This window comes from Vombatus ursinus, unplaced genomic scaffold (genome assembly GCF_900497805.2).
Source record: "Vombatus ursinus unplaced genomic scaffold, bare-nosed wombat genome assembly UNPS02009062.1, whole genome shotgun sequence".
Lineage (NCBI taxonomy): Eukaryota > Metazoa > Chordata > Mammalia > Diprotodontia > Vombatidae > Vombatus > Vombatus ursinus.
This window is the reverse complement of record NW_020948840.1, coordinates 11,724,062-11,738,829: the sequence shown is the minus strand read 5'-3', so window position 1 is coordinate 11,738,829 and position 14,768 is coordinate 11,724,062. Positions and strand designations below refer to the sequence as shown.

The 14,768-nt window shown below is 35.9% G+C and overlaps 1 protein-coding gene across 8 annotated transcripts in view; it reads left to right on the top strand.

Moving 5' to 3' along the window:
- The window catches only part of RASGRP3 (RAS guanyl releasing protein 3), a 156,182-nt gene that overhangs the window by 108,699 nt on the left and 32,715 nt on the right, over positions 1-14,768 (top strand). For all 8 annotated transcript variants that reach the window (XM_027850449.1, XM_027850445.1, XM_027850451.1 and 5 more), the window contains 3 exons: positions 3,377-3,454; positions 10,506-10,619; positions 12,001-12,116. In XM_027850449.1, coding sequence (XP_027706250.1) covers positions 3,377-3,454; positions 10,506-10,619; positions 12,001-12,116 — 308 coding nt within the window. The remainder of the gene's footprint in view (positions 1-3,376; positions 3,455-10,505; positions 10,620-12,000; positions 12,117-14,768) is intronic.

Genomic DNA, 14,768 nt, shown 5'->3' with positions numbered 1-14,768 from the left:
AACCCAAGTATAAGGCATTGTATTTACCCATATTGAATTTCATCTTACTAGATTTATCTCAGTACTATAGTCTGCCAAAACCTTTATATATCTTGACTCTGTCACCCATTATGTTATAACCCTTTCCCTTTTTGGTATTATCTGATAAGTATACCTTCTCTACCTTTACTCAAGTCCCTGATAAAAATGTTAAAAAGCACAAGGTTTTTGTCCTAGTGGCTTGCAGTATATGCTCCAATGGCAAATTGACTTCCATTTCCCCCTCCATCTATCATCATCCAAATATTCTCTACCATACTTCTCTGCATGAATATGTATGTATGTATATATGTATGTATGTATGTATGTATGTATGTATGTATGTATGTATGTATTCCTCACTTGCAATGCGGTGTGTCCCTTTTACTGGTCCAGCTTTGTTTTGATTTTAGTTGTACTCATACAGAGTCATAGTCTAGTCATGGGTTTTGTTCCAACATCCATGTCTCAGTGATATGTGAGAGGTCAAGTGTGCCTCTTACATTACAAGTTCTAGTTTTTCTAGTTTATTGCCTAAATTCTGAGCAAATAGATATTTGAAGTCATTGGTTTTATTCTTGGCTTCTTTCTTATTGTCTCCTGTGACTTTACTTCTCAGATCCTCCACTATTGGAGGATACTGCTATTCTTTTTTTTTTTAATGGAAGCTACTCTCTCTCTTTTTTATTATTAATTAGTTTTTAGTTTTCAACATTCACTTCCATAAGATTTTGAGCTCTAAATTTTCTCCTCCTCCCTCTCCTCCCCCTGCCCCAAGAAGGCATGCAATCTGATAGTATTCCATTACATTCAAATACCACAACGTGTTTATCCATTCCCCAATTGATGGGCATCCCCTCATTTTCCAATTCTTTGCCACCAGAAAAAGAGCTGCTATAAATATTTTTGTACATGTGGGTCCTTTTCCCTTTTTTATGATCTTTTTGGGATACAGACCTAGTAGTGGTATTTCTGGGTCAAAGAGAGAGAGAGGAGGTAGCATGTACCGGGTACGGGGGAGGTCAAACCTCCACCACCACTTTTCCTCAGGCATTGGTGGAGGCAGCTCTGGACTCTATAATACAAAAGCACCTCAGGCCACTGGCCCTAGCAGTCATCATTTAGAGAAGTATATTTTCTGGAGGTGTGACCTGGTAACCTGCCTCTGTATATGCTGTCGCCTCTGTCTTCCCAGCTGCCATAACTACTGAAGACTCAGAAAAGTTTTCATCACTAAAATCCTTGGCATTATCAAATAACTCAATATCAGAAATTGATATGACTGTATAAATTATTAACTTAACTAGTAATTAACTACTGGACTGTAAGCTCCATGAGGCTAGGGACTGTCATTTCTTGTTCATATCCTCAGGGCTTAGTAAGAGGTACTTAATACATGTTTATTGTATTGCATTCATGGAAATGACACTAAAGAATATTCATTACTACTTTATCCTAAGGACCATGAGGTCTTCCTTTGGACTTGAAGCTGGAAACACTTGATAATTACTTTTTAATTCATTCATTGATTCATCCATCCATTCATTCACTCCTAAGCTCATACTCAGCCTTTCCAGCTTGATAGAACCAACCAGAATTTGTGCATTTTTCCCATGATCTTTGACTTAAGGGTCCTATCTGTGAGGAGGCATTAAAGTAGGACATTAGAGAAAGAACAGAATAATTGCATATGGAAATTTTTCTAGCTGATTTTGAATGATAAACCTATTGTAATTTAGTGAAAGTGTGGACCCTTTCTTAAGTTAATGGACAATTTTTTCCCAGTGCCTCAAAAGTGTTGATCTAGATAGACAGATTTTAAAGTATGGGTTCATGGACCCCTAGGGGCCCTCATGACTTTTTTAAGGGGTCCATAACATCAAAACTATTCTAATAACAATAATAGCAAGATGTTATTTGCCTATTAAAATATCCTTCCTCTTTCTAACTACATATCTGTGTGAAGACAGATTTTCTTCATGCACTTCAACAAAATAATATATTACAATAGACTGAATGGTATAAGAACCATGTATGAGAATCCAGCTGTCTTCTATTAAGTTAGACATTAAAGAGATTTTCACAAAAGTTATTTTTCTTTAAAATATGTTTATAGCAACATGTACTAGGTTTATGATTGTTATTTAAAATGATCAACACATAAAAAATTTAAAATTTATCAGTTTTAATTTCTAACGCAGTAAATATTGATAGATATAACCCATAAACAAAAATTCTTTGGGGCCCTGAATAATTTTTAAGAGTATAAAGAATTTCTGAGACCAAAAAGTTTGAGAACTGCCACACTAATTCATTCCCCTTTTTGGAAGAACTCCTTTCTTTCCTTCTCTCCATGATCAAATGCCCAGAAAAAGTCACAATACCTTTTTCTGACACTGACCCAGCACCAGGTCATTATTCCTCACTCTGAACTCCTTCTAATGGAACCACTCATTTGGTACTTAGCATCCTTCTGAAACTTTCAAGTTATGTGAGTATTATTGGGAAAATAAGGATAATAATTTCTACTTATTTAACTGAAAGCATCATTGTGGAGATAAAATGGTATGCTTTGCAAACTTTAACATGTCATCTAAGTGACAGTTATTATTACTGCTATGGTGTGGCAATATGGCATAGTAGATAGAGAGCTGTCCTCAAAGCTAGGAAAACCTAGTTTCAATTCTACCTCTCACATACTGGTTGTGTGTTAGTGAGAGTTACTTAATTTCTGCTCAACTCAGTTTCCTTATCTATAAAGTGTTCATGACAATAGCAGCTACCTCCCAGGTTTGTCGTGAGGATCAAATGAGATAATACTCGTAAAGTATTTTGCAAACCATAAAGGTTTATATAAATGTTAGCTATTATTATCATATCCCTGATTATTACTATTATTGTTGTAATCTACTACTTATGTACATGACATCTCCTCAACTGGAGTATAAACTCTCATAGGCAGGAACCGTGTCTGATTATCTTTGTAATAATATACAGCATTTAAATATCACTTTAAGATTTTCAAAGCACTTAATGTATTGTTTTGACTTGATTTGTATCCTCAGTCCCTGGTAAAGGGTACAGTTGGGAATTCAGGCAATATTTATTATTGTTACTAATGATGATGAGGAGAATGATGATAATACCATGATCAGTGTTTATATTTATGCTTGTTTCATATTTTGCTACTGTATTATCTTCTTAACTTACAGAATAAATAAATTATATTAGATACTTATAACTCAGATATCTATATTGAAAAAACCTTCAGTCATGTAATAAAAATGTATATTCATCCTTCAGTACTATTAAGATTATAGTCTAACGTTATTGATTTTTTTTCTCCTTTATTTTGTAGCTTTCTCTCGACCTCTATCACACAGAAGATGATATTTACAAACTCTCATTGGTTCTGGAGCCCAGGAATTCTAAATCGGTAGGGATATTTTTAAAAGAAGGGAATAGTGCAAAATAGTGTTGTTGGTCATTAAAAAGGTGCTTCAAGATCTGAAGAACTAAGAATTTGGTTTTTTCCCAAATGGAGATCATATTTGTCTAACTAACATTTATCTCCATTTTACTTTTTGGAAAACATGAGCACAAACAGCTTAAAGAGTAAGTTCTTTACTATTCTACTTCATACAGTGCTTATATTTGTGATGCCTTTTATTATCAGACAAGGACCCTAGATTTTTTTATTCCAAATACTTGGACATTGGGTTCCTAATTCTGTTAATTACTACCTGTGTATTAGTAACAGTAATTTGAACAGGCCATTTACCTCTCTTGTCTTTCATTTCATCCTCTGTAAAATGTGTGTGTGTTGGGAGGTAGGGCTGGGGGTGGGGGACAGAAAAAGACACCTGGGGCACTTTCTGGCTCTAAATCTTGTGAAATCACATGAATGGGATGCTAGAAAAGGACTAAAAACTATAATTCTTTAGTGTTAAACTTATTAATTGTTCATGAGAATAGGCAACATGTCCTCAGGAGACAGGGGTATTTCTTTCAAATAGTAGGGGATTTTTAAATTCTCAAAATAAAACTAGATTGTTTTCCTTTTGAGTGATCAATGATTATAGTTCCCAAATTTCTGTAATAGTGACTTTATCTCAGCTCAACAATCTGAATAGGGTATAGATAGTTCTTCCTTAATTTGTTTCACTGAATTTTGAATGCTTGTGAATAAATAATATATAATATAATTAACGATATCACTTCACAAAATGGCCATTAGTGGTTTTACTAATTAAACTCACATTTAAACATCTCTGGTGATATGCAAATAAAGGCTCTTATGAATATAAGAGAGACACTGGGGATGAAGTTTAGAGAATGAGAAAGAAAAATCTCACTTTTGCTCTATAGAGGCACAATTTGCAATAACCCATAAACAAAAATTCTTTGGGGCCCTGAATAATTTTTAAGAGTATAAAGAATTTCTGAGACCAAAAAGTTTGAGAACTGCCACACTAATTCATTCCCCTTTTTGGAAGAACCCCCTTCTTTCCTTCTCTCCATGATCAAATGCCCAGAAAAAGTCACAATACCTTTTTCTGACACTGATCCAGCACCAGGTCATTATTCCTTTCTATAAATATGTGTCTATACTTGTTAATTGTACCCTCTACATCATGTTTATATCATCTTGATATCATCTACCATATGGTCTTTGCTATAGTGGGAAGCTCATGAGACTAGGGGAATCAGACTGGGAGAGAGTGTCTGATAGTGCATAATGCATTCTACACCAATAGTAGGGTGTGCATTAAGAATATATCACATCAGGGGCAGTTAGGTGGTGCAGTGGATAGAGCTCTGGCCTTGGAATCAGGAGGACTTAAGTTCAAATCCAGCCTCAGACACTTGACACTTACTAGCTGTGTGACCCTGGGCAAGTCACTCAACCCTGACTGCCTCACCATAAAGCAAAAAAAAAAAAAAAGACATATCACATCAAGATTCCAGGAAATATTCATTATTAAGGATGATAATCCTATGGTTAATTTTTATATTGGTACTTATTTCATATTTTATGCCATCTTTTTCTTTTTCTATTCCTCCCTCTTCTGACCTCCCCCACACCCTCAGGAAAGGAGAAGTATGTCCCTATCTTGTCCTCGCAGGCAGAGATGTTCGTTACAATTGCACCCCATCTCTTACATTGCTTTTTAGATATATGGCACTGAGTGATGTGAAAATCAGATAACTCTAAGAACTATCCCATTACCATACATGCCACTTAACTTCCTGGGCCTCAGTTTCCCCTCTATGAAATGAAAAGTTTTGACTAGATGGTCTCTAAGGTTTCTTCTAGATTCAGCATTCTATAAATCTATGGTTTATTAATTATATAGTATACAATGACCTTTAGTGTCAGGGAAGAATGTGATGATCTAAAATTGGCTAGGGTATCTTTACACAGTTGTGTGTGGGGGATGGGGTGGGGTGAGGAATTACTCTAAACCCACTGTACCTATTGAGAAAAACATGCTGGGAGGGAGAATATGAGGGTAGACAGAAGACTTTTTAACCTTTTTTTCCAAAAGGTTCATTTCTAATGCCCTTGAGTTCAAGTGAATCAAGGAGACAATCAAACTTAGATTGTTATGACTATATTTTAAAAAAATCACTCTTCTCAAAATTCAAGAAGTTTTGATGTCATTGGGGGTAGTGGTGTTGCTATTAGTTTTGACAATTCTTGTGAGTGTACTAGATGCTTTGTGTAGCTGCGGTTTGACCTTGTGGTATCCCACCTAAGAATTAGCAAATAAGTTAGGGGTTACAGCAAGCAACAAAAAGGAGAAACCAGCTCTATACTGAGAGCCTACCAGGGATGCCACTTAGCCCAAAGTATTCAAATCCTGGTATGCTTGCCTTCTTGTACCTACTCCTTTACTCCTTGTAGTTTCTCTGGAATGCAAGGACAAAGAAGCTTACATCTTTAATAATAATAATAATAACTAATATCTTGCATAGACATTACAAATGGTTGATGAATTGGGCCCATGATTAAAAGGAAAGCTGAGTGGGTTATCTTTAGGGAATTGAAAGTTGTTTTAATACCCTCATTCTTTTCCTTGAAATAAAGGCCCACCTTTTTTAATGCTAGTATTATTCTTGGGTAGCGAGATGGCACTGTAGATAGAGCTCCAGGCCTGGAGTCAGGAAGGCCTGAGTTCAGATCTGACCTCAGACACTTACTAGCTTTGTGACCCTGGACAAGTCACTTAACCCTGTATGCTCTAGTTTCCTTATCTATAAAATGAGCTGGAGAAGGCAATGGCCAACCACTCCAGTATCTCTGCCAAGAAAACCCTAAATGGGGTCACCAAGAGTCTGACGCTACTGAAATGACTGAACAACAACAACAAATTATTCTGTGGTGTTGCATGGTTATGTCATCGAATAGCACAGCTTCTGAAGAACTGAAGTTAAGGATCACCCACAGGACGAAGGACAAAGTGCACAGCTGCATAAGCAGGTTGCAACACATTACAAAAGAGAAAATAAACTAGAAAAGTTGTTTAAAAGATATTACCAGAGAAATGTATAATTAGAAAAAAGAAAAGGCCTGGTCACATAGCAAGAGCAAATGATAAATGATGTATCAGAAGAAATAGAGTAGGAACATATAAATTAATGCTACATGTGAATGTGGAAAGAAGAAGTAAATTCGGAATTGAAAAGCAAAGGGTTGTTCCCAGCAGAAATGAAGACATATTATCAATTAGGGTGTAAATTAATTATTTTCTTTAAATCATCTCCCAGAATACTTATTTATGTATTAAGCTTGTTAAGTAAAGTGTGGATAATAAGATGTTATTACAGAAGACAATTTAAAAATCAACTATAACATGTGAGAGGGGACATCAGCTATCGCTTTTAGCAGAAAGCTTCCTTGACATTAGGAAATTTTTATGAGATTACTGCCAAAACAGAATATTTAAGATGTGAGAAATTTGTGTAATAGATAGTTACCTACCCCTGTCCAACATGGGATTCTAACTCTATCTCTGAATTTAAAAAAAAATTGTGATGGAGGACTGGTTCTTGTCAACCAAAGTTATAAGGGCATTAAGTTTTCCAAAACCCCAATCTTTGAAACTATCTGAATAGTTTAAGGGATGGTTCAGTTTCCTTGAATGATGACTATTGGAGGCTTGTAGAGAAAAGCAGGTGCCATGATTGTCTCCATTGCTCCTTCAGACTGTGTCTCCATTGACCTTAAGAGTTCTATCTATTTATTAGAGGCACTACCTTGTAGACCCAAGCAGGTTTGCCAATAGTCAGTCTGATCCTTAAGGCAATAAACACAGTCTCTGCAACAACCATATCTATTATTATATGCAACATTCTTTACCCTCAGCACCCCCTCTGCTACCCACCCCCAAACAATCAGAAAGAAATGGGGGAGATACATCTCATCATCCTGTTTCCAAGGCCAATATTTGTCATTACAGCAGTACCCTCATTGTTATACTGCCTTTTAGATGAATGGCACTGATTGAATGACAGTTGAACTGACTCTAAGAACTCTCCCACATGTAGACTTCATATCAGATGGCATTTCATAGAAGATCGCCCTTAAAGGGTGAGTTTGATTTAGATGACCTCCAAGGTCCCTTCAAACTTTGAAATTTTGTGAGCGTAAATTTGGTTCACTCATTTTTAATCTCATCCCTCTCCCCAGTTTCCCTCCCCCCTTTTATCCCTATCTCTTGACCTTCTCATGTTCTGACTTCCAGAAGCATTGCCAGGCACAGCTACATATATGTGTTAGAGACTACAGAAGTGGCCCATAGAACCAATAGAAAAGGGAAAGGAGGGAACCCTATCTTTCTCAACTGGACAGATCACCTATTAATGATATGCTAGTTTCCAAGGGGATCATTCCACAGACCAAGCAGTTAGAAGATTATTTCACCTTTATGATTATGGATACATTGCCTTAGTCACACAAATATAGCCAAGTGACATGAATGCAAAGATTCTCATGTTCTTGATCCCCTCCCATCAGCTGATTTAGGTGTATATCTCCATAATGAAAGCTCATATTTAAATATACATATGTATGTATATATGTAATTTTTTAGTTTTAAAATTTTATTATCTTTTGTATTTACAGGGCCTTCATTTCTTCTGAATATGTTCCCTCCTACTCATTGAACTAGTCCTTACCACAAAAAAGTTAAAAAAAAGAAATAGCTCAACAAAACTAACCAACACATCAAGTGAGTTTGACAGTATATGCAACATTCCACCCCAGAGACTCTCACCTCTTCAGTAAAGGTTGAGAGGTATATTTTCTCACCTCTTCTTGAGACACAAATAGCTCAATGTTTGCAAAGTACTGTTCATCTATTATTTTGCATCATTGTTTTGCAAGGCAACTCTGTTGGTTAGGTGCTATCAGTAACCTCATTTTACAGAGGAGGATACTGAGGTTCAAAGTGGTTAATTAACTTGTTAATCATGTAGCTAGTAAGTGTCTGGGACTGAATTTTAATCCAAGTCTTCTTGATGCCAAGTCCAGAACTCTAGTTACTGTATCTTGCTGCCTCTCTATAAATCTATTGGGGTACAAGTTTAAAACTTACCTCATCACTCTTAACTTCAGCCTTGGTATCCTAACTTTAAGAGAGAGAGTAGGAAGGAAAGAAGAAAGAGAAGGGAAGGATTTATTAAGTGTATACTATATGCCATGCTCTATGCTAAATACTCTTTATAAATATTTCGTTTGACCCTCACAACAATTCTGGAAGATAAGTGCTGTGCTTAGCTCCATTTAATAGTTGTGAAAACTGAGGCAGACAGAGGGTAAGTGACTTTCCCAGGGTCACAGAAGTGATAAGTCTCTGAGGCCAGATTCGATCTCAGATTTGAACTTTTCCTGACTCCAGTCTTGGCGCTGTATCTACTAGTCTGCCTAAGGCATTGAAAAGAACTGCTAGAGCTTCTCACCTTGGTTTTTAAACCCCTTGAGTAACTGTCCGTGGCAAGGACTAATTAATCATTCCTGACCTTTGCTGGGTTAAACCAGCCTCTCATTCTACAACTATATTTTCACAACTGCCTCTTGCCTCCCTCTGTTCACAAGCAGCCACTTTTCCCTTGTGCCAGGAATATGGCATGAATTCTATCATTGTTCCTATTTTCAAATTTGCTTCATCTCTTCATACTTCACTAGGATTAAATTTTAGTATTAAATCAAGAGAAGATTTATAAAACCGCAGGACCATAGATTTAGAGAGATAAGGGACCTTAGAAAAGGTCATCTAGTCCAACACCCTCATTTTATAGTTGAGGAAACAGAGGCCTGGGGACGTGGTCACTTGCCACTTCTCTACTACAGTTCATACTTGGCACAAGGATGTAGCCTACTTGTACCGACCCTGCATCTTTCCCCTCCTGAAAGGTCAAAAATTAATTACCTTTAGTTGTAACAACTTATCATTAGGAGATGCTATAGAGCAGTGAAAAGTGCACTGGATTTACTCAGATGGATTTGGCTTCCAGCTCAGCCATGACCTGTGACCTCAGACAAATCATTTAAATTCTCTCTACCTCAGTTTGTTCATCTGGAAAAAATTAGAGAATTGGACTAGACGATCTCTGAGTTCCCCTTTAATACCAATCTATGATCTTTGGATCAACCGATTAGTCTATAGTCACTTGCAATTTTGTTTTTGAGATCATGCTATGGATATTTTGTAGCCTTTATGGAATTACCCAGAGAAAAAATGGTGAGAAGAAGACGGGCTCTTGCAGAAGAAAGGAGCTTGGGTTCCCTGAAAGTGCAACACAATTTTCAAAATATCATACTACAAATTCATGTTATCTTATTCAAATCTAGACCCAGTTCATGATCCATCAGTAGATGAATAACCAGGCAAGTACCTGAACCTGTGCAAGACATATGTACTGATGGGATAAACCAGGTGTCAGCTAACTATGGCCTGCAGACGAAATTTTTTTTTGTTTTTGTACAGCCTGTAGGCCATAGTTTGCCGTCTTCTGGACTAAACTGAATGATTTGCCCGACCAATAGCATGTTATTAGAAAAGCAATATGCATTTTTATGCTTTATATTTTATTTTCTGTGGATGGATTGCTAAGTCAATCTCTCAGACGTCTTCAAATCTGGTATTTTTCTAAATCTACAAGATGAAAATAATCATATCCCATATGTATGAACCAAGGCTCCTATCCAAATAAGAGGTCCTAGTTTTGTTTCTAGTTGACCATAGATACATGTACGTATTCAGATATTGTGTTTTTATGGTGTCCTTGCAAGAGAGAATTTTATTCAATGATCCTCTGGGTGCCATTTCTATTCTGCTTCATACTTTACTTCATGCAGTTTCATTTGATCATTAAAATAACTCTAAGGTGTATAGTGATGCTTCTAAGATTTTCTATCCTAGTGGTGAAATGAAATTTCTTTTTTGTATCACAGTTCACACTGAAAAATGTATTTTTTGTAGCCTACCTCTCCTACAACTCCTAACAAGCCAGTAGTGCCATTGGAGTGGGCATCGGGAGTGATGCCAAAGCCTGACGTGACCATTATTAACAAGCACGTAAGAAAGTTAGTCGAGGTAAGTTGATGAATAACAAAATACACAGTACATTCAAACTCTTTTGACTCCTCTTTCTGTCAGTTTTTAGGAATAGGAGTAATTCATAGTAAGAGACTTCCTCAGAACAGACTACATCAATTTTCTACATGCCAAGTCATGCATGACTTCAAAGAGGTGGCTTTCAGATCTTGAGTACTACCTTTCTCTTTCATAGTCTCTTTTCATTTCAACTTCACTGACCCATTCATTGTCCTTTGCCCAGTTTCTCTCTACTTCCTGTTTTGAATACCATCTTCTATGTCCAAGTCACTGTCACTAGCCACTAGGTGATGCCATTTGGGGTTCCAGAATTCTAGGGTTGTTTGGGGGCTAAGTACAACTTTTAAAAAATCTTCACTAAAGAACATATTCTATAGAAATTTCATTGATCAACTTCTCTGTATCAGAAAATGGTTGACAAGTCTCTTAATTCCCATAGGCTGATCATAAATTATTTGAGAGCAAGGAATGCTGAATTTTCCTTTTTTAAAAAAAAATCTTTGTCTTGCATCTCTGTGCTTAACACAAGGCATGGTTCTTAAGTGTTTATTGAATTGAATAGTTTATGCTATTTACATTTGGGGGTTACTGTACATAAATGTTGTTTGCAAGGAGGAAGAACTTTTAATGCAAGATGAGGTTCTATACACATTTACTGTGGTCTGCTGATGCCACATTGTTTTCCAACAGCAATAGCAGGAACAAGGAAAATGGAGACATCTTTGGAGTTTGAAAACATGTGATGATAAAGTACTTGATTTATTTGATTGTTATATATGCTGAAATAATAGGTTAAGTCTTTGGGACAAAAGATACTTCCATAATATATTTTTTAAAATTACAGAGAAGGCATTGAATATTATACAATCCAAACAAATTGGTGTTGAAAGAAAAATCTTGGGAAGAAAAAGATTTTTGAGGGTTGTGCAAGGAGAGAATTTTTGATGAGGCATGTCATTGAGAGGCAGATCAAATGGGTTTATGGACACAAAATATTTGAATGACAAATACAAATATTTCACCCTAGAAAATGTTCTTCTACCTTTAGTGTGTAAAAGATACAAATGTCAGACTAATTGCAGGCATTTGAAAGTGGATGCTGAATTGTTTTATTATTGAAACTTGAAAAGCTAAATGGAGTTTCATTGTAGTTTTGGTAACTAGTGATAACCTTGATCTCCAAGGGAAAGCCAGACAAATGTATAGGTGCATACAGGCAGTAGAACAAATGGTCAATTTAGTTAGTTTCTAAAAGTACATTTTGAAATACCCCCAGTTTGGGAGGTGAGCTTGCCTCTGAGCTAGGTTTCCTGTTGCCATTGGGTTGGCATTGGTAAACCCACATGTTTTTATTTTGCAGTCTGTTTTTAGAAACTATGATCATGACCATGATGGATATATCTCCCGAGAGGATTTTGAAAGTATTGCCGCCAACTTTCCCTTCTTGGATTCCTTCTGTGTGTTGGACAAAGACCAGTGAGTCGCTCTTTTTTTAAAGTTTTAACTCTGTCCTTCTCCTCCTCACTCCTCAAACATTTTAGAGACCAGAACAGATTATTTCATCCCTAGTTCATTTATTTATAGCTTTATACTTAACATCTTAATGAGAAGACTCAAGCTTACACATCTGGTTTGCTGCTGGTATTTATGAATCAAGTCTTCTCCAAATTATGTGGTTTTTTTTTTGGTGTGAATATTATATTTAAATTTTGTTATCAAGATGTGAAGTGGTCAATTTTTATATTATCTGAGCTCAAGACTTCCCCTTTGTTTTCCTCCTGACGAATTCAGCTATTTCAATGGTCACACAACTTTTATCAGAAGAGCATTGAAGTGAAATTCAGATAGGCCAAAATAGGAGCAATGGTGAAGGATGAATCACAATCACAATCACCAAATATGTGATATTTTGGGCTAATTTCTGGAATACACCTACTCAGCTTCTATCTGCCCTTCATAATCATAGATGGCCAAGAAATAGTGGTTGGCTTTCTCATAAATAAAAGGGAATTATCTTATTTTCAAATGATTCTTAAGAAATAAAATAACTCTAAAGATGCTATGGGGTTAGAGAGCCATTTCTAATGGAGAAATATCCAGTACATATTACAATACAACCCCCCAAACAATTTTCCTAGTGTAAAAATTTTCAAAAACATGATTTGGAATTTGGTGAGTAGCTAGGTGGCATAGTGGATAGAGTGCTGGCCTTTGGAGTCACTTAGTCCTGTTTGCTTCAGTTTCTTCATCTGTAAAATGAGCTGGAGAAGGAAATGACAATTTACTCCAGTATCTCTGCAGAGAAAACCCCAAATGGGGTCACAAAGAGTCATACAGGACTAATCAACTAAACAACAATTTGGAATGTATTTGACATACCAAAGAAAAGTCTTGACATTTTATCACAAGTGTATCTTAATTAAACCTCAAATTCATCTTTTGATATTTGAAGTATAGAACAGCTCATTTGATAGATGGAGATATTAAATATTAAAATGAATAGTAAAGAAAAATACTTCATAGGGTATGACTGCTTGGTTCATTAAGTACTTCATAGAACATAAATGTTTGGTTCATTATTTACTTTGAAATGGAGTAGAAATAACTTTCTGTACTTCTTCCTTCCCTGGATGGAATGGAGAATGTCCCATTAGGTATGAAAATATCTCCATCACTATAGCTGCCAGATAAGAAAGTTGGCAGAGCAGTGTCCTTAACTTGTAAGCCAAAGTGGAATACTTATTGGTCTGCCAAATTCTTCATCACTTCCATCCCTCAGTCTCCTCACCTACTGCTCAAAATTGTGCCTTAAGTGCAATTATGTACTTTTCCCCATTATCCAGTGGAATTCCTCAGCTGGAACTTCAAACTCTAGTATTTTGGATGGGCCAGGACCAGAACACATCTATGAAAGTGATAGCTGCCTCCAGAGGATTCAATCTAAGTGTTAAAGATAGAACATAATTTTCGGAGCCACCTAACCCACCTTGAGTGGAATAGCTTGTGACAAAATATTGCAGAAAGCCAAGTCAATGAGTACTTGTTGACTTGACTGGACACAGAAAGTGAGAATCTCTCTGAGGAAATGGAGCCAAAGTGCTTCTGTGGATTTCCAGGTTGAAAGCCCAAACAAATGTCATTATCCTTATGCTCACTCAGTTCCCCTAGAGGACTAAGTTCATTATGTATATTAGCATGAATATTAGTTCCAGGAATCATTTTGTTCTTGTGAAGATGGTTTGAATGATAGACTAATTTTTTATTTTTGAAAGGCTAAAAACAACAATGGATTGTTAGGATATTTTAAATATATTAACCTTAAATATATTAAAGTTTATAAAAAGACTTGATTACATAGATCTTTAAAATCAGAAATCAACCAACTGAGTTCTGAATTTAATTGGGTATTATTATTTAATTATGTATATATATACACACACACATACATATATACACACATAATAGATACATACATATACACATACCTAATCAAAATTCAAACATAAATCAAATTATAGCAATAAAAAGCTTAAACTTTGTAGGAATGAAAGCCAACAGCACATTTTCACGTGATCATACTAATTCAACTAAATTCAAGAAATATTTATTAAGTATCTCCTTTGTGCAAAGCATTATATGAAATTCTAGGGATACTCTCCAGAGCTCAAAAATAGATTTGAGAGTTATCTTTATACCAATGAAAGGTAAAACCATGAGAATAGATGAATTCTCTAAGGAGAAATGACAGAACAAGAGAAAAGGCCTTCAACTGAATTTCTTATACTTATAGGACAGGATGACGAAATAAAATAGGAATGGTGTACAGGATGGTTCAAGACATAGGAACATAACTAGGATAGTTTAGAATTGCAGAAGCTATGTGTGAGAGAGATTCAAGAACTTGTGTGTTGGTTAATGGGATTGAATGCTGAGAAGTGAAAAAGGATGAGGATTCAGATAAGACCACTAGTTTGATGAGTAAGAAGTCATTTGTGACCTCTAATGATTGTTTTGGTTGAGTTGTGTGGTCAGAAGTCAGACTGAAAGCGATTTACTGGTGTCAGTTGATGAGGAAATAAAGATAATAGAACATTACCTTTGAAAGATTTGATAGTGAAAGGAAGAAGA